This window comes from Anopheles maculipalpis, chromosome 3RL (assembly GCF_943734695.1).
Source record: "Anopheles maculipalpis chromosome 3RL, idAnoMacuDA_375_x, whole genome shotgun sequence".
NCBI classification, from domain to species: domain Eukaryota; kingdom Metazoa; phylum Arthropoda; class Insecta; order Diptera; family Culicidae; genus Anopheles; species Anopheles maculipalpis.
In genome coordinates, this window is record NC_064872.1 from 82259066 (window position 1) to 82279005 (window position 19940).

Consider the following 19940-nt stretch of genomic DNA (forward strand, 5'->3'; position numbering starts at 1 on the left):
GAAGCGTCAACCCATTTTACCACCCTTGCTTCTATCGGATGCTGCAGATTTGGGTTTTTCCTCGTTTTCTTTCCACCCAACTCGTTATTAATGCATTATAATTATTTTTTGTTGTGTTCTGTGGCAGTGCAGGCAGGCGAATATGTACACACTGCAAAGTTTTGAGTGTTTTTTGTTGAGGTTTCAGCGCATGTGTGTGTTTGGAATGCTGACAATTTATCAATGTTACCGAGTGCTGGTTGCAAATAATGCTGAAGGCTGAAGTGTTTGTTTGTTGATTTTATTTTCTACCCAAGAAAAGTCATTGATTGTTGTAGTTGTGGAGAAATGAAATATGGATTCACGTTTCCGATTCCGCTCGGAAACATAAGCATTGGTGTAAAGCGGACAGTTTAAATATATTTTATTTTATTAAATGCTTAGTTCTTTTCAATAATTTCATAACATAAAAATGCCCGTGAAGAGTGAACTTTTGTTGATGGTTTAAACGTTCGTTAAATGGTTCAAGGCAATCTTCTTCTTAACTCTTCTTTTTCCTCTTCCTCTCCTTCTTCTTCTTATTCTTCTTCTTCTCCTTCAGTTTTTTTGGCTTAACGAGCTTTTGGCTTGTAAGGTCACGCCGGTCATTGAATGGCTTAACTAGACTTGTCAATACCACATTGTTGGATAGTAAGTCCTTAGGGTGGTTACGATCCCGTATGGGGTTTGAACCCCGCTCCGGTCCCCATACTACGTACGATACTGTTCCGAAAAGTCGTTTAAAGTGTTTGACAAAAAAAGAGAGTATTTTGTGGACTACAAATAGGATGGTTTTTTGACTGCTTCTTCTCCTAGAATTGCCTGTATGCGTTTCAGGCTTCTATGAGCAATTGTCAAATCTTAAAGTGCAAGCACACTATCACAAATCAGGTTTTTCATACACAATTACATACACAATTATCCAAGCTTCTTCTCTTACTGATAGAGCTTAAACACATAGTTTAAGCTTCTTACAATATAGATATCCACTTAGCAATCTGGTCAACTATTGATTAGTCGATTATAAATCAATTCAAATAGCACGATACGAAAAAAAAAGAACCAAACGACCCTCAAGGAAATATGCATCTTTTAATGAATAGCGCTAAAGAAAAAATCAATACCACTAATGAATCCCAATCGCGAAAATCGCACCACTCCGATGGGGAAGATAATTAAAACGGACAGCTCAAATTGACTTCCGTCCGTTTCGGCAGCGGTACGATAGCGCTTTCCGGTTTTCAGTTATTTCTTTTTTGCTCGATGGCAGACAATATGAGGTGGAAAGATGATTTTCCAATAAATTTCGCGTCATAACGTTCATTATGCTTGAATGCGCCGTTCGCTGCTCGGGTTCGCTCGAGTAGCAGTAATCTGCAATTGGAAGCGTTAGTGAGAAGTTGAATAATGGCAGGGAGACTTTATTCTTTCTCTATTATGTTGCAATGCTGCCCGCTAATCCCCGAAGCGCATAAAGCAAGTAGCAATCGCTTGCTTGAGTTGTATTCGGTTTCTTTATGCAAAAAAAAAAGAAGCCACCACAACGGATTGGCTACGCGCGCTAAGCTAATGAGGTGTTTCTCTGCCATCGAATCGCGTGGTGATTGTTAGACAAATTGAATTAGTCTCGTGTTCTCGGTTTTGCTTCAGTTTTGTTCGTTTCTGTTTTCGCACGGCTCTTCTCGCACCCATTGTTTGCTGGGAAAATTCGATGGCCAGATTTATGCTCTGCCATCAATTTTCATTTGACTGCTTAGTCTGCCCAACTTCCGTCTGAAGGGTGCGAAGCGCTTTGTGTCCGGTGTGGGTGTGAGAAGAAATGCTTTTCACCTTCGCCGGTACCCGTCCAGAATCCATCACTCGATTAAGCTAACAAGCGTACCGACCAGCGGAGCCGTCCGTTGTGCCGGAGACATGTGACGTTGTTTATTTCCTTGTTATCTTCTAATGAATCTATCGGGCGGAGAATTAGATTGCTGCTGGAGGAGATAGAGCACGAGCTAGATTTCTGACCATCGTGATTGAGCTTTTGCCAGTGTAATTTCCCAGAGTGTCCTGCGCAATGTTGGAACAAAGGTGGAATGTATCTGATGCATTGAATATTGATAGTAAATCAACGTGTGAAACTAAGCTGCTTGTGGTTCACTTTTCTTGAAATAGATTTTTGTAGTTTGTAGGAAATTGCAATTAATAATTAAACAAAATTAAAGTTGAGATAAAGCAGAATTTTTAACACATTCTCTTCATCCGCAATCTTCAAAAGTTTTAAGGTATTGTTTGAGAACTAGAACGTTTCAAAATAACCGATCTCCATACACTCTTCATCCAATTTGTCACAATTCGTTTAAAGCCTGAATTGCCTGCCCGTGCTTGTGACATATTTATGCTCTAGCGCCGTCCCAATCACCCAATAAATAACACGGAAAATTACTTCATTCCATCCGCCGTCCGAGTGATCAAAATGAGCCATCGACTTGATGGTGTGATTTATCGGCCTGCCGGCAAATGTGTATGTGGATTGTCATCACGTAGAGTTTGGACGACAATTTCTGCTGTCCCGCTGGCCTAAGCATCCTGTAGCGGTCGTTTTGCAAAAATCTTTAACTAGGCACAAGGACATTCTTTGCTACGTTGCTACGCTCGGTTCCCTTCCATTTCATCTTTAGTGATATATGATGAACTCGACCTCACATCGATCCAGTGGCCAGCAATTGGGACATTGCTTTTTTGAGAGCGTCTCGACCACTGCCCCTTGCAGAATGGGAAATGTCTGCTGAAAGGAAAAAAAGCCCTGATTTTGGTCAGTCGGGACACGTTTGTCTCATTCCCCAAAGTCGTTGCTCGCTTCATAATGTGACGATATTTTCATTTCCTTGAAACTGTGTTACTCAAGACGGCTCGGGTGCGCACTTTCTCCACATGGATTGTGCCATTGGAAGACATTTTCCACACAAGATGATAGTCTCGTTCACCGGCACTGTCCGGCAGCTAAGGGACACCAATTTGTTGATGCTATCGAAGCGCTTTTTCTTGACCGTTGCGAAATGGTTCCCGCTGTGCCAGACACATACAAAACAAGCAAATAATACGAAAAAAGAAAAACTGCGGTCGAAGAACGAAGCATCGGAAGCTCCAGTGGAATGTGTCAGCCGGGTGCTAAACATAGGTTTTCATGATCAACATACGCTTGACCGAGAAGTCGAGTGCTCGTGTCACGTCGAGGACAAGCTTTTTCACGGTGTACAAACAAGAAGCGCATCACTAGACACATTCGCCCTTAAAACGAGTGGATGGCAAGGAGTGTGGTCAAATCTTAAGAATGTATTTTTTATGAGCTGCAAGTGGTGAGTGAATTTGGTGACTGTATCGTTTGAGGTGAGAACATTTATTGCTGATGTCTCTTAGGTTCTGAGTGTCCTGCAATTGACAGGCAATTTTTTGGATTGATTTTCATAATCACATCTCCCACAGGAATTGCACAAAAGTACGGATATTTAATTATTTTTCATTGTTCATTTTGAATCGTCTTGTGTCTGTTTACTATAAATCCACAAGCACAAAAGAATCGAAAAAAAATCGACTGCTTCTATTGATTTACGAGCAAACGAAATACTGATACAGACGGGTTTTGCATTCCAAATACGCTACAAAGCTAAAACTCTGCCGGAATGCTTTTGAGCGATTCCTGCACAAATTCGTTCCAGGCGTTGGTCCACTTCTGTGCGGCCGCAACTTTCTCTTCGCCCTCCATCGAGCTGTACTCGATCGAGTTGAGTGCGAGCTTTTTCAGCAACCGTATGTCCGCCCGGGCCGACGCCAGTCCCATGAAGGCGACGAAAAAGTCATGACTCAGTGGCGATGCACACCAGAAGGACGGATCGTCCGAGGACACCACCACGGGATAGTTGTCGGAGAAGTAGAACGCACCGGGATGGTTGCGAAAATCTTGCACCAACTTCAGCACCTGGTTAGAGATGGGGTTCAGCTCGATGCATACTTGACGCTTCTTAACCTCCTCCAGTACGACCGGATGCTTGAGGGCGGCAAACCCGTGACCGATGCGCTTCGTTCCCAGCAGGATGGCGTCGATCTGGAAAGTTTTTTGGTTGAAAAGTATAAGTTTTGCTAGATCCGTGCTCGTGGTAGGATGGATTAAGGAGAATAGAATCGCACAGTGCGGCTATTGTATAATTTGTTATGACACTTAATCTTTATCAATTTTTCATATTTTAATATTTACATGTACATGTTAGAATCGACGAAAGTTCTCATAATTGATCGAATATTCTAATGCTATGAACGAAACATTCCTATAAATAATGGAATTATTTTATAAACTTCATTCGAATTTAAAAAAATATTTGTAATTGAAACGAGTGCAGGTGCATGAGAACCACTGATAAAACCATATGGCAACAAGCTGTCCACGAGTTTAATCGGGCTTTAGGGCTTATCTTTGGTCTCTTTTATCAATGACGAGCAAGTGTCGGTCCGACCTTTAATTCAAATTTAACCACACACCCTTTAATATTCAACCTTAATCACATATTTGGGCATCGATCGTTCAATCGATCCACCTGTCACTTGGAGCATAGTCTGGAATTAGTTGCCACACGGCCATTGTTACATATCTTATCGGTATACCTACCAAATTTTCGTCCCGCCGTCCAGCCCAATTCGTTTCGCCGGCATGGAAGAAGAAATTGATTGCTGGTGGTAGGGTAAGAAGCCGCTCGTTGAAATCCGTATGTGGTCGTCCAAGGTCTTCCTGCCCGACGAGGTCAAAGCCGGCGATGAAGTTCGGGAAGCGTTCTTTAAGCTGCTGCACCAACGTAAGGTAACCGTCGAACGTGCTGTCGTCGCAAAACTTTAACGGTGCATAGATAAACTTAACGCCCATGAACTTGGGATGTGCGCGGAGAAACTTTTCCGACTGATCGACGTACATTTGAACGATATCTTGCGGGGAGTATTTGCGATCATCAAGATCGTAGACCTACAATGCAAGAGACGTTAGTTTAGTTTACTCTAACGGAGATCACGAAATTGTCTGCTTACCGGAGGCAACAGTCCTCGGAACTCCAAATAAGTGACGTTATCAGCAAGCAACTCTTCTAAACAACCATAAAAGTATTCTTCCCACACCGGGCGGTATGTTACCATTGGCTCGAAACAAATGAACAGTGCCATAAACTTGCGCCAAACATCGTTAATGTCACGGTGAGCATTTAACGGGTCCTTCGTGTAAAGCGTGAACATTTTCCGTACAGCCTCATCGTACGCTTCATCGCCCAGCGAGCTTCGAATGTCCGCCACCGAACGCCACTCACCTTCAGCGGTCGGTTTGGCGCGTGAAAATTTGTACACCGGCATCGGATCACCGTCAGCCTGCGGGATGTTACCACTCTGCCAGAGATGTTCATGGCGTGTGGCCCGCACGATCAACTCCGTACTCCCTATAGCGGTGTCGTGAGCATGCAAAACGCCACCTTTCGGCATCTGCTGGATCAGCTTGAACAGCGGTGAGTCGTTGATGCGTTCGAGCATCTCGAAGAAATGCCGGGCCGAAACAAGCTCGTACGGATTGTCCACACCCTTGGCAAGTTCCTGCTGCTTGAGATGCATCACGTACCGGTTGAGTCGCTGCTCGTCGCCACTCAGCACCAGATCGGCACCAAGTCCCCGACCCTGTTCCCGGCCGAAGAACTCCTCACGCTGCCGGCTAAACTCATCGTACGAGGGACGGGCCATTCGCGAAAAAAATAAGAGAGAACTGTGACAAAAACCGCGACTCTAGCTACAAAGGAGAAATGGAGCTACACGCCACGCGTTCACGCTAGTACTGAGTGAGCTAGCACAATCGCGACCTTCGCAGCGAAACCGATTCTTGATGTGTGGTACAATAAAAAAAAAAAAAACAAAGCAAAAATCACACGACAGCATAAAGAAGCGAGCGTCATGAAAAGATAATTTCAATGCGATCTCCACAAGATATCGCAGGCACAACGTGAAGTGGTGTTAGGTTCGTCTGGTGTTGGTGTTGTATTACCAACACGTTCACCACCATCATCAGGGCCGGTTCGGTTTTGATGGACGTCATCGTTCCGAGGTTCGTTTCCAGGGTGGCAAGATGGCAACTCGCATCCCCTCCCATGTGACGGCGTGGTTGATAATGCATTGGATCGATGGGGTTGGGCGCCTGTAGGCACTATGGTGGGGTTTGGGATTATCAGAACACACTCCTACACAAACAGTCCCTTCACACAACCATACCCCACTCGAGCGGGGAGGTCTGCGCAGAATTCATTGACGACAACAGCTCGAACTTCCTCGGCATTTGCGTGTGTGTGTGTGTGTGTCTGTGGAACGAAATGGTGGCAGCTGCAGAAAGGGAGCGTTGTGTTTATTTTATTATTGTTGCCAAACAAACAACTGTTTGTTGCTTGTTTGCTGCCACCTTTATTCGTACACTTATCATTCGCCCGTTTTGCACCGTGCCATGGATTGATTGTGACTAGGGCTGCCCGGTGATGTAGGTCTTCAAACGGCGGGACCGGGATTCAAATCCCATCCGGACCGTCCCCTCGTAGTGAGGTCTGACTAACCAACTACGTGGTATCGGCAGTCTAGTAAGCCATTTCGATGGCCGGCATGACCTTGGAGGTCGTTAAACCAAGGAGAAGTGTCCTGATTCTGGATTCAAAGTAATAGTAGCATTTTTACGTTGTGCGGTTTGGTTGCAGAATATGCCTTGTTTTAACTTTTCATGCTATATTCTGACACTTTAACTGTGCCATTTGATACGCGTGGTACAGGGCAGATAAGACTCGATCAGTTTGGGATGGAATACAACCATTCCTTGTGTAGCACGCGATTGTTGTTGAAGGTTTTGTAGTGTGTGATAGGGACTCGTGCTTTGAGTGTTGAGCAAAAAAGCGATCAATCAGTGGAAAATGGTGAAGAATATTGGTAATTAAAATTGTTTGATTTTTTTTTATACATAATGCTGCCAAAAGCTGATTTTAAGAAAGAATAAAAAATAATAAAACTGACTGAATAAATGCTGAATGGCATGACAGTTTTTCTGCAGGCTATATTTGAAATTAAGATTTGCTCCTACATGACAATTACCTTCTCAATATCGAAATTTTTATCAAGCTTATCATCCAAAGCTCCTTGCTAGTGTTAATGGCAGCAGCTTGCGTACCTTTTATTTGAGTGAAACATTGTGGAGGTTTTTTATTTTGTTTCATTCGAAAGAATAAAAAATGCTACTGTATTTATGGTCAGCGAGTAAATAAAAAGTAATATCACTTTGTACACATCGTGGCAGTTATGAGCTTACTTCACACGAAGCACCAATAACGGACATGTAATAACATAAGAGTAGAACTTGTTCCTGAGCGTTCCTGCTTCATACTTTATTTCACAATTTCCACTCACACCTCATTTCGCTTCGATGCCAATATTTGTGCGACTTTCGCATTGATGAAATCGTTCCAGGAGTGGTCAAATATTGCTTCCGCCACACGCTTATCCTGCTCGTTCATTAGGCTGTAGCGCAACGAGTTGAGTGCGAGCTGTTTCAGTACTCGCAGGTCCTGATCCGCTCCAGTCATGCCCAGAAATGCCATGTAGAAATCGTGGCTGAGTGGTGCCGCGCACCAGAATGACGGATCGTCCGACGACACGACCAGTGGAAAGTTGGACGTGAACAGAATGGCTGCCGGATGATTCCGATAATCAGCTACCAGCTTGAGCACCTGATTGGACACGGGATTGATTTCGACGCAGATGTCTCGCTCCTTCACCATCTTCAGCAGCACCGGATGCTTGAGCAGTGCGTATCCATGCCCGATACGTTTCGTACCGAGCATAACGGCATCGAACTTGAGGGTTACGAAGGGAGACATTTATAGCACGCGTAGCAAAAATAAAAACGGTACTGACCCGGGGCTGCGACTGTACGTACCAAGTTTTCATCCGACGGCATACCTTGCCAGTTGGTTTCGCCTGCGTGGAACACAAAGTTTATGGAGTCAGGTAGGTTCAGTAGCTTCGGAACCATGCTCAGTAAAGTTCGGCTGCCGTCCTCCTGGCCGACGAGATCAAATCCAACGACGTAGTCACCGTACTGGCGGTGTAATCGTTCTGCAAGCTTTAAATATTGATCCAAAGTTTGGTCGTCGGCATTCCGGATTGGTGCGTAGATGAACTTTGTGCCGGCAAATCCTGGATGGGTGGCCTTGAATTCGTCCGTGATTGTTCGGTAGATTTCTACCACCTCTTCGGGCTTGTAGGTATTGCCGTCTAGGTCGTAGAGCTGCAAGCATTGTCGTAATGAAGTGGGAAAGTTAAAATAAAATGTAAAATAAAACAAATGAATTACGCTCCACGATTTAAGATTCTTGGGAATCTTCCCAATAAATATCACTGCTGCGACGTGGTTTGCATGGGCATACTGGTTGACAACAATCATTCCTCTGTCTATCTGTGGTGGCCTTTCACTGTACGTTAGCAACAAAAATGCCATCAATCATCAACCATGACAGTCCAATAAAGTCTCGCGCTAATGTTCACCTGTCCAGTCTATCTCACCATATCGCTGTGCTTACCGATGGCAGCAATCCTCGAAATTCCAGGTACATCACGTTATCCTCGTAGAACTCACGCAACGCCTCCCGAAAGTAATACTCCCAGACGGGCTTGTACGTGACGATAGGATCGAGGGCCAGAAAAATCCTACTAAACCTATTCCACACATCGTTAATGCTTCGATACGCATGCAGTGGATCCTCATCGAACAGCGAAAACAGACGACGGATCTGCTCATCGTATCGGTCGGCACCTGTCCGATTCCGAACGGTCGACACCGGTTCCCAACCGGCACCACCGGTTGTGGGTTTCGCCCGCGAAAATAGAAACTCGGGATCATGGCCGTCGGTGAAGTTACCACGCTGCCAGAGGTCAGGGAAGTACGTCGCGTTCACGATCACCTCCGTGCTGGCTAGGGCGGTATCATGTGCATGCAGCACAGCACCTTTGGGCATCGCGCGGATAAACTCAAACAGAGGCGATGCGTTGATCTCGTCCAACACTTCAAAGAAGTGGCGTGCAGGGGAGAAGCTGTACGGATTGAAGTAACCTTTGGCTAGTTCGTTGATTTTTAGCTTTCTCAGCTGTTTGTTGACGATGGTTTCGTTTGCAGTCAGCAGTATGGATGATCCGAAGGCTTGGTCTGCCTCTTGGCGAGTAAGTAGAGCTCGCTGATTCCTGTAGTCATCTGGTGATTGGCGTGTGGGACGTTCGATGATCATATGCGCTTCCGGCGTAATGAGGAGTGACAATAAACCACACATTAGCAACATGCTAACGCTTGGATGGGAGGTATATGGAGAAAGAGAGAGGATGACAATGAAAATTTACTGCAGCGTTTGGCTAAATGAGGTCGTCTGTGGTTCGAGTAAAAGTGTACCCTTTGGCAATGCGTTAATGGATGACTACTTGTTTGTTTGCTACTATTTTAATAAGCTCGCCAGTTCTCAATTGAATCTTTTGTTTATTTTCTGCTTAACAACCTGCTAGAACACGTCAAAACTAGACTATACCTGTACAGATCATGTAACCGGATCTCTAGTTCTTGTTTAAATAATTTATTGTATCATCCAGATACTGCAAGGATAACTTCCTCCTGTATGCTGCTGTCAGATTAGCTCCATTCCAAGCTTATCAATTCCTTGTTAATGCCTTAGAAGATTTTGTCTTTTATTTCCTAATGTTCCACTATAGTTCCACTATAAAACCATTTGAACCATTTTCAGTTTTAATTTTCTAAAAGTATTTCTTTTAATATTAAACAAACAGTGGAAGGTACTTTGGACCTAATACACTAATTCCTGACATGAACTACATAACTATTCACAAAACAGATCACACCCTGCACTCTTGTTTTTCACGCAAAAGGGTTTGCTTGTTCAACTTCGACAACCCACTTCAATTCTTTCTTCAAATGCTTTTATGTTTCGCCTCCACTAACCGTGTCATGCAGTCTCCTATCGCTCACTGTTCCAATTTGCAACACGGACACATGATTTGTTTGTGCAAAGTGTCAACCGTTGATTGTGTAGTTCCTGCGATCGCACTCCCCCAAAAAAATGGACACGGAAAACGAAAATATAACACCGATTTGCAGCATTTCACACACAAACGCGCGAAACCTTTACCCGGCACGGGCAAGAATATGACCAAAAATCGGTCACTTTTTTGACGTTGTCAGGAGCGCTAGCTGCAAATTTGTAGCAATCGGATGCAACCGTACGTCCGGCTGGATGCATGTTTGAAATCTGTCAGCGTGCAAAATCACCGTCGAAACGCCGTCAATCAAGAGCGAAATTTTCGAAAGTCAAACTCGAGTGTTCGAGCTCGGTGGCGTACGTAGTCTGCCACAGCCATTCCCGCTTTCTGAGCTGGTTGGGTTGGCAAGTGTGGATCGCGGCACACCTTTTCTTCTCCAGCCATAATGGTGATTCTTGTTCATTGTTGAAATGTTGGGAAAACACACGCGAAAAACCCGACCCTCTCCCTCCCCACCCTTTCGCACTACCCACGTACGTACGCACCTGATCGAGCACGTCACTGGCGGGTGAAAAACGACCCTCCTACAACGGTACGGCGTCGATGCTTTCTTTGTGAACGCCATCACAGCCCGGCACAATTTGTACGCTTAGTGAAAAGCGCCGTTCAATCGAACCGTTCAATTTCACTGTGATCTTTTTGATCTCTTAATCAAGCGCGATGAAGTCGGCAGGAATGCTTCAGCCACGGTTCGTTTCTTTCGCCACTAGGTTTTACGTAGACTGGGTCGAAAAGTCAACCGCGTTTGGCGGTTGCCCGAACCGGTACTCCGTGAATGATTCGTGGCCGGCTACCGCGTACGAACTGACGGTGGATTGTGTGACGAGGTTCTGGTACTTGCTTGCACAACCGTCACTATTGCACGTGTGCGTGTGTAAAAGACAATCTGCAGCTCTGGAACGTCTGTCTCGCGAGGGCACCGTGTGTGGTATGCCACTAATAGTTGCCCATGCTGGCATAATAGTATGCGTACTCATCGATCTCAATACCGAGCGGCCCTCCTCCCCGCTGAGCATGAGATTATGTACGTGGTTGTGTGTACAGCTTATGCTGTACTTGCTCTATTCCAAATATGCGCGACTCATATACAAATAAATAATCGATTGGTGATAAGGTGCACAGTAATGTGTTCGATTTCCCGCCTCGAAGGTTCATAGACCGTGCGATTATGACGTTGCTCGTTGATTTATAAGTTACTTTAACTTCTGCATAATTGTTACTAAATAGAAAAAATATTCGATTGTACATGAAGATTTCAATCAAATGAAGAAAATGTATCAATTCTTTCAAAAGACTGTAATTAAAAATAAAAGAAAAAAATGGGAGGATGAACCAAATCAATGTATTGTGTATTTAACAATTGACCATGATTATATCAAACAGAACGAAACATAAAAAAAACAAATAAAAATCTCTGTTATGCTCAAAGACATATTGAGTGTCATTCTTAGCTTTGTGGTGCTCTTTAAGAGTTCGGTGGTCGCTTGGCGTTGATGGGACTGCTCGTGCTCGTGATTTTCCGAGCCATTATGATTGCAGACACTTTACTGTTCATTAGTCAGATCATGGAGTCATGATCAGTAATTTGGATATTTTGAGCAAGTGAAGAGGTTCTTCCCAATGTTATCTATTCCTAAGGTAGTTTGAGATCCGGCTTCCGCCTTATTTCCTTATGAGAATCAGATATCGGTTTCTTAATCTCGAGCCTCTTGAAGATCGCCGTTTCATTTGCTCTTTTGAATTTTACTTTTTTATTGGCCAACTACTCAATAGTTTACAAGGCTAGAAGGTTAGTTTGATATCAGCAACACTCTCAGGACGTTGTTCACACCTAAAGCTGAATAAAGAATTCTATGATGGACACAATGATTGTTAATTAAATATTAATTATAGAACATAACCATGACAAAATCGAAGCCACATCATTACATACATCAACACTCAGTTCCACGAAAACCGAGGCAATCCTCACGAGAAGTCGTTTTTCTCTCATTTATTTATCTACACTCGATAATTGCAATCCAATGAAAACAAAACCCCATTATCGTGGACATTATTGTCAGCTTACACGAATAGCTTCATTTAATTGGTTGACCGTGTTTCAACACATGCGTTCAGAGGTTTGATCAGCTGTAATTTTCCGGCCCACCGGACACCACAGACCGGGGTAGCCTAACGTCATAGTTCGGATGGACTACTCACACTAAACCGGAAAGAGGTAAATTTACAAATGTCATCAACTAGGAGGCTCTAGATGGTAGCGTTGTGCAGCGAAACCGGCAGTAGTTGTGATTAAACGTTTAACGATTAGGGTTGATGTTTGCACTGTCGTTGGCGGGCTACATTGAACAAGAATTGCACATAAAAACTGCACGTAAAAACAGAAGCCCCGCCTGCAAGCGTGCCACAAAACTGTAGCGTGATTTCCCCAGACATGGGTGGCTTAATTGATTTAGCAATTTGCCCTTGGTTTTATTGATGTTAATTTTGTCAACATGTGTGGTACTGTTTGGGTGCATGGGTTCAGGCCGACATTGAAGCACAAGGCAGCATCATCCTGCGGTTTCGATACACGTCTGTCCCAATTTTTTTTTTTTGGTTTTTGTTTTTCATTTACGTTGTTTTCCTTTCAACGGTCTTATTTACACACCCGATGGCGATGGTTACCGGGCACGAAAACCAGCAGTTCAGAAAGGGCAGCAAACGTTACCGACATCGTCCGGGTTGAAACACCAACCGGAGGGAAAGCAGATCACATTCAGCGCCACAAACGCGTACACGTCCACCTCCGACAGACCGTAAGCGATCATAAAATGATCCAACAGGTTGGTGGAAAAATGTTCCGGCTCGAGCGCATCCTGAAACGAGGGATAGGGTGGTGGACGAGTGGTATGTTAGAAACAGCCGAACTTCAGGTCGGCACTCATGGGATGGAATTCACAGGAAATTTAACTACCAGCTTTTATGCATGGATGAAAGAAGCAAGCAGCACCACAGGTAAAAGCTAGATGAAGGAATGCTCGTATGGGTGAGTTCGTGTAGGTTTGATGAGCCTATTTTCGCTGCATACATATTCTGGCCGCAATGGTCCGGTCATCGATGGATGCCGGTTTTCAAAAAGGGCAGCAGATGTTACCGATGTCACTCGTGTCGATGCATCCGGACCGGTAGCAGACGATCGAATATCTAATGAACGACGGTCCAACGACCCGCTGCGTACCGTTCGATTCTTCCAGCAGATCCAGGAAGGAGATGGGCTCCTGTTGATGTCTTTCGATTTGTTTTTGCTGTGGAAGAGATAAAACATCTTTTACCGTGCACAAATGGGATGTTTTAATGAAATGCTTGCATCGTTTTAACTTCCTCCCAGCCTAATATCCTATTTTTAGTCGAACCAACTTTCTGCTGCCTCAACTGCACCAATTATTGCCGATGAAATCTGATGCTAGCGAGCAAGATGAGCCAGGATGGAAATGGAACCTGATTGCTTGCTTTCGAAAACTTCCGGCGTGTCCGGGGTGATAAATTATTCCACATCGAGCAGCGTGCAGTATGTTAAATGAAAAATCTATATTAATCAACACTCTATTCCGTTCGCGAGGGAATTCACGGGAGGGGAGCGTTAAAGGAACGGAAGGACGAACAGGACATGCAAACAGGGACACTGGTCAGGAGAAGTCAAAAACGATGCCATGAAAAGCAAACGGATGCAGTTGTTTGGAGATGGGTTTTGCATGTGTGTTTTCTGTCAGTCAGTTCGTTTGCTGGCATGAAGGAATTGGAACACACTAGAGAAAGGCAAATGAAGAGTCATAGCAGCATTCATTGGACCGTTATCCGAGCTGGCAGGAAATCATTATCGATTCACCGGGTGCCAGACATTCGATCGATCGAGCTTTGGCGTTGAGAACTATCGGAGGACGGTCTTTGCATGCTCATTCAGTAGCAGCGAATTCGGTTTTTTCAGAAAATAAATTCGCAGGTGAAAAAACTGCTGTAAGAATGGGATGATTCGAAACGGGCTGAGGTATGTAGTAAAGTGTAAATGGTTTTTGGAATGTTGGGAAAAAACAACCTGTTGATGCTGGATCATGTCTTTTGCCTTCGTTTACATATACTTGTGGGTTTATTTTAAAAAGTGTTTGTCAGTTTTGATCGATTTCTAGTAAATGTTATGCATAGGTTTGCGTGAAAAGTTTATTTGAATATGATTTTAATTAAGTTTAATTAAGCAACATTATCAACATATGATAGTACCAATGGTCTATGCCATAATTGAACACAAATAAACACCTTTGAAAATGTTTCTTATTCCTGATAGAACGTCTACAAACTAGCATATATATGATTTTAAGCAAATAGTAGTGTTTTTTTTTTAAATATTGAATTATGGTATATTATGTAATTATGGTTCTTGAAAGTTCCACTTGATCTAATGAATGAAAATGAGTTTTTTAAGCTTTCATCAAACTCACGTTAGCATCCTAACCACCGCTCTCGTCATAATACCGTCTATTATTGGAATAAGAAGCGCCAGGGGTCACAATCGACCAGCAACATCTAACCTCTAGAAAGACGCTATTAAGTGAGGTTATAAAATTTCTTCACCCAGCTTTTGCGCCATACTTTACGACCCTGGTAGCTGGTACGACGGTGCAAAGTCGCACCGTCTGCAACAATTCGGATAGGCCATCCGGGTGTATGGGATGCTCGACTCGACCTCGGTAACTGCAGCAAGACGTTCTCACTCACGCTTGCTTATATTATAGATTGAGGAAAATTAATTTATATTTAAATTTTCCTCTTCGCTGCTAGACGCGCACTACACGGAAGGACACAGACATGGGGAGGTCACCCGGATCGTTGCAGCAGGCTCACATGAAGCCGGTACGTCTTGGAATAAGGATCGTTTGCACCGGAACGCTTGATACCGTTGTGGACGGATTAAGATGTGCCGAACTCGTGCCGATCTTCGTCACACAGGCAAGACAGGACCGTTCGTTGAAGCTTTCGTTCGCTTCAAACATTTGCTGTGTACCGCTCGAGCAAGGCCACAGTTTTTATGGAGCCATTTTTGGCCACCCTCGGTTGTCCTGATAAAGAAAGCGGTAATGCTGCTTTATCGGGCCAGCTATGGGAATGAGTTCTTTCTGAGTGTGCGTGTGTATGTGGGGTGAAATGCAAGAAATATCTGTACCAAAACCGGTACAGACCAACCGTGGCAGCTTTAATGAAGTGTGCAAATTGATTCCGGTGAAGCTGCGCTAACTTTTCGCCAAACTTGTGGACAAAGTGACATAGTACTGCTACGTACTGCTTCTGGTCTAAATGTCAACGGGAGACTAAAGCAACGGACAATCGATTGCTGGGAATGGGAAGCCATTCAACAACGGGAGAACCGGGGTTGCCGAAGTTTGGAGATGAAAATTAAATAGTAGAGCAGGTGGGGTAAAACTTTTCCCTCTCTTATGATGGCTACAGCTACAAGGGAATTAGTTTTTGTCAAGTTCTTTGGCGCTATTCGTCACCGTTGGCACCATTGAGCTTGTAAGTACCTTCAGAAAGTGAGGATAAGTGTAATGTACATGCGAATGTGTGGTGGTTTGTTGAGTAAGCAACTTTGGCCTGGTAAATTCGAACAGAGCTCACCGATATGGCCGTTTGTCGATAATACACGCAAATTCGAACGAATAATCCAATGAAAAAGTATTCATTTCCTGTGTGAGCAGTGAATTAAATTCACAACAGATACTCTCAGCCTACCCGAAAGGACATTACAAACCATTTTGATACCCTGATAGTGAAAGGGCGGAATGCCTTTTCCATGTTGTACTGCTGACGGTCAATTGACAATGAATGGATTTTCAAATTTTCTTCCTACAAAACAAAAAAAGGATTATTCACTGTGATTTCTTCCAGCTTTCTAAGAACATCAAGCGCTCTTCAAGTCAAAATGGCAACTAAAAAACCAAAATGGAATTGCAGGCAACAGTACCAAAAAAAGCAATGACTTGTATTCTTCCTTCCATCCTCTGTCTACCCTTAATAGCCCTTAGTGGTTCATTTCTTTACAGTTCTACAACAATAACCATCGTTTTGAATATTTGACCTTTTCCAGTCTATTTCGTTGTTGTTGGGATGGGAAGACAAAATTCTGGTAAAGAAAATGAGTGTCCCATCGCAAGCTCCAGAACGATATGAACGATGAGCGGAGTGTGAAGTGATTGGAGAAATGAAACCGACACCCCGCATTTCCATCACCGAACTAAACTGCTGTCTGTCTGGTCTGTGGGCGAATTTACTCACCTGAAAGGTAATGAACTCAAAGTCCCTCGGTATGCTGCTCGTGTGGTGGGGTAAACGTCCTTCCAGCGCCCTGTCCAGATGGTATTTGATGAAGTTTTCTCGATCTGCAGATAATGGAGCGCATGAAAATCGGCATTGAATCGAAGTCGAAGCAGAAGAATTGCGTTCACGTCACTGAATCAGGAGTCGGATAATGATTGATGCTTTGGCTGGGATTTTAGCGTCAACGAACGCCGGCCGGTCGGTGGAAAGCACTGGCTCTAATCAATCTTAGTCGTTGGTATGGCGTTTCTTTGCAACTCTTTGCAACTGTACTTTTGGGATGGAGTTAGAAGTTGCAAAGTTTGTCTCAATAAGCTCTCTGCTAGTGTTGGCAGTGTCCTATATGCTTGCTTAGACTTATTGACGTGAGGTGATTTTTGAACGAGATAATTGATGAAGAGATCTTTCGTAAACGTTGGTCGTTCATTAATTAAAAGTAAATTAATTGATTTGGGTCCAGAGATTTGAGAATAATTGGTAAAATTAATACTACGCATTTATTAATTGATTTAAATCCTGCTATCTACAGCGCATGACTGTTTGTAAGTTTAAACAATATTTTTGATTAAAAATGTCCATCCTTTTGGATTCTTTGTACGCATAAAAATTTTATATAGGTTAAACTAAAAATACACGCAATGTGGTAAGGTACACTTAAAAATAAATATAAAACAAGCTCACTCTTGGCCCAAAATTCGCGTGAGTCATGCGAAAACAAACCACCCCGAAACTAATCGATCAAAGCTTAGCTCCGCCAATAAATCATTCCGCCAGGTAAAGCCATACACGTGAACCGTTTGTGCGTGATAACAAGCTTGATAATTAAATAGAAATAGATAAACAGAAATCCATAATTGTTTTGGAAGGTGTTCCCAAGCGTCTAATTGAATTCGGAGAGCATTGGAAAAGCTTTATCGCTCACGCTTTTTCTTCTGTATTGAATGACCCTTTTCGATGATCCTCGACCATACAGGATCGCTTGAATTGGGACGATTTCTCGTGCTAATGACAATTCTAAATGTATCATGTTGATTCACACCGTCCGACTGAGCAACGGATAGAGATACCCGGCACGGATTGCAATAATTGCAAACCCCTGCAGCCGTGCGTGGTGAATATGGCGCTTAGGAAAACTAATTTCAGAATTCATCGGAAGTTAGCATCGTCTATCGTTGGACGGAGCCGTTCCGCAATTAAAACTAATAAAAGCAGTTGAAAGTTGGTCAAGCAGGCGTTGCTGTTATTCAAGAAAGATGTTGGCACTGGACATGACTCCCCGTTCGACTTCTGCTAGACCCTCCCTGACGTGGCTTACCTTCCGGTGCAACGGCATCAAAGTAGAGCTGTGCGGGCGTCGATTTGCCCAGCGCTGCGTTCCGTTGCCGGTGGACCGTGCTGGCCCCATTTGCGGTGCAAAGTTTTCCCACTAATCCAATGGCAATCAACAGGATGCCCGCCACACCCAGGCCAGGTTTGTTTAAGCGACGTTCTCGACGGCACTGCTGCACCATTTCTGCAGTCGTTTAGACGAATCGTTGCCACACATACAGAATCACTCACACGGTTGCCACAGAGCTCGGGTGGAAACGCTTTAGAATGCACTTCAGAGAGGTTGACTGAGATCTTAAAACGGGCGTTGGTAAATCTGGATCCCTTTTCACACACATACACACACACAAGGATAATGAGCGAATAATGGTGCGGCACTACACGGTACCGAACCTGCCGATCAGGCTTTCAGTGGAAAACTTTCGCCCTCTCGTCTTGTTGGAGCTTTGGATGAAAGACGATAGACTTGTATTAATTACACACACACGCTTTTCCCATAAGGATGGGGGAGTTTCGTAAACCGTGAAGAACGATTCGATAATTGACACACGCATACACGCACGAGCTGGTCCCGGTCGTTCCCAAGAAAACGAGCAACAATCTTCGGAAACTACACTAATTGACTTTTAGTTTCCGGCTGGCGTACACGTAGAAAGGATACTACAAATAGCAAGGTGCGATGCGACTATGGAGAGAGAGAATCGGGGAATCGACACTTGTTGTTTACGGCACGCCACAAACCGTTCAATTGAGGCCTTTCGTACGCTCACTACCCTGTTAAGAGTTGGTGGCCCACTCGCAAACAGTTCGAGCCTAGCCTGGATCAAGATAATCGCTGTAGATGAGAGCTTCCCAGGAAGGAGTGGGAGGGGGGGGGGGTCTGGTGTGAGAGGAGGAGGAGGAGAATTTGAGAGGGTTGGCGGGAGGTAGTGTGATATGGGATTTTATGAGCCTTCGCCATAGCAAACACACAACGTTGGCTTTGTTTTTGGGCTCATAAAATCATTAATTGCCAATGCCACCGAGTTGAGCCGTCTGGTGTGTGACTTCTCCACCGTTTCAGGGATCGGATGGGGGTGGAACGATTGAAGGGGACAGTAATTAATGATGGGTCACCGAGATGGGAAATCGAATCCGGTACTCGCTACGCTTAATTGTGTGCGAAAAAAAGGTCGAAAGACAACGGCAGCGAAACAAGACGCGGAAAAAAGTCCGGTACACCGAGACGAGTTGAAGAAAGGCGAACAAGGCGATGTCCTGTGATGAGCGGAACGCGCACACACCACCCATCGACCGGAAGCATCCATGTCCTTCGGGCGGGTCGTCGGTTCAAGTGGATCGCTTTATCCTGGAGATCTGATTTCGGTTCTACGTCGACACTCGCCATTGATGGGACGAATGCAGAAGCCGGGTGAAAGGAACAGTGTGTGTGTGTGAACCCACCTCCTCGATGACGCTGTTTGACTGGTGTCTGATTTATGGTACCGCTACCGAACCGAGCGATACCGTTAATGTGTAGAGTTTAATTGGTATTTCGTCAAGCTTGGGGGGGGATGTTGTTTGCTTGCCTGGGAAAAGCCTAAGCATGGTACTGGACTGGTACTGGCCGAAAAAATTTAACTTTTTTCTTGTGGACAAAAATTAATGTGGACACGTTTGCTGAACTTCATGTGTGTGTGAAACGGGACTGCTGTAAACCGTAGCAGAATCATGTTGCTACATGATAAGCAACTTAACAGGGCCATCGGCGATATCGAGTTGTAAAATTTGATTTGCAATTGTGAAAATTTTATGCTTAGGTTTAATTACTGATAGGAACATTCGCTGGGTGCACACAAACAACCATTTACGATGATAATGCTGGCATTTAGAGAAGGTACAGCATGGGCGCAAAGCAACTGCAACAATATGCATGTAAAGTTCATGAACAAGTTTGCTCTTCAATTTTTCTAGTCATATTGTTTAAAATAACCGTATGCATCACTACACTCTTTTATAAAGTATAGCCAAATAAAAAGACCTTACTACGGGGAAACGGTCTGGATCTTCACACTGTAAAGAAGATGAATTGTATAAAATACCAGCGCCAGGAAAAACAGCATTTTTTCTGG

At 44.1% G+C, this 19940-nt stretch overlaps 4 protein-coding genes across 4 annotated transcripts in view; all 4 read right to left on the reverse strand.

The window, feature by feature from the left end:
• LOC126562334 (serine protease inhibitor 2-like) overlaps positions 1-19940 on the reverse strand; it is a 388794-nt gene that overhangs the window by 29698 nt on the left and 339156 nt on the right. The window lies entirely within an intron of this gene.
• On the reverse strand, positions 3671-5774 carry LOC126562124 (adenosine deaminase 2-like). Its single transcript, XM_050218547.1, has 3 exons — positions 5077-5774; positions 4667-5014; positions 3671-4108 (listed from the first exon to the last, which is right to left on the reverse strand). Exons 1-3 carry the CDS (start codon positions 5767-5769, stop codon positions 3671-3673), a joined length of 1479 nt encoding a protein of 492 aa, XP_050074504.1. The 5' UTR covers positions 5770-5774.
• Positions 7455-9386, reverse strand: LOC126562061 (adenosine deaminase 2-A-like). The gene is made up of 3 exons (XM_050218473.1): positions 8634-9386; positions 7991-8341; positions 7455-7907 (listed from the first exon to the last, which is right to left on the reverse strand). Exons 1-3 carry the CDS (start codon positions 9384-9386, stop codon positions 7458-7460), a joined length of 1554 nt encoding a protein of 517 aa, XP_050074430.1. The 3' UTR covers positions 7455-7457.
• Positions 12840-18011, reverse strand: LOC126563199 (uncharacterized). Its single transcript, XM_050219824.1, has 3 exons — positions 17816-18011; positions 16459-16562; positions 12840-13010 (listed from the first exon to the last, which is right to left on the reverse strand). The coding sequence occupies exons 1-3, from the start codon at positions 18009-18011 to the stop codon at positions 12840-12842; spliced, it is 471 nt and encodes a 156-aa protein (XP_050075781.1).

What these genes read in the sequence shown, in the direction of transcription:
- LOC126562124 (XM_050218547.1), bottom strand. Translation starts at nt 5,769, where the DNA reads ATGGCCCGTCCCTCGTACGATGAGTTTAGCCGGCAGCGTGAGGAGTTC. An exon ending in TCCGAGGACTGTTGCCTCCG is followed by an intron (nt 5,015 to 5,076) that starts GTAAGCAGACAA and finishes CTTGCATTGTAG; the next exon opens with GTCTACGATCTTGATGATCG. An exon ending in GACGGCGGGACGAAAATTTG is followed by an intron (nt 4,109 to 4,666) that starts GTAGGTATACCG and finishes AAAACTTTCCAG; the next exon opens with ATCGACGCCATCCTGCTGGG.
- LOC126562061 (XM_050218473.1), bottom strand. Translation starts at nt 9,386, where the DNA reads ATGTTGCTAATGTGTGGTTTATTGTCACTCCTCATTACGCCGGAAGCG. An exon ending in TTCGAGGATTGCTGCCATCG is followed by an intron (nt 8,342 to 8,633) that starts GTAAGCACAGCG and finishes CAATGCTTGCAG; the next exon opens with CTCTACGACCTAGACGGCAA. An exon ending in TGCCGTCGGATGAAAACTTG is followed by an intron (nt 7,908 to 7,990) that starts GTACGTACAGTC and finishes GTAACCCTCAAG; the next exon opens with TTCGATGCCGTTATGCTCGG.
- LOC126563199 (XM_050219824.1), bottom strand. Translation starts at nt 18,011, where the DNA reads ATGGTGCAGCAGTGCCGTCGAGAACGTCGCTTAAACAAACCTGGCCTG. An exon ending in TGATGCCGTTGCACCGGAAG is followed by an intron (nt 16,563 to 17,815) that starts GTAAGCCACGTC and finishes CATTATCTGCAG; the next exon opens with ATCGAGAAAACTTCATCAAA. An exon ending in TTGAGTTCATTACCTTTCAG is followed by an intron (nt 13,011 to 16,458) that starts GTGAGTAAATTC and finishes CCCTCGTTTCAG; the next exon opens with GATGCGCTCGAGCCGGAACA.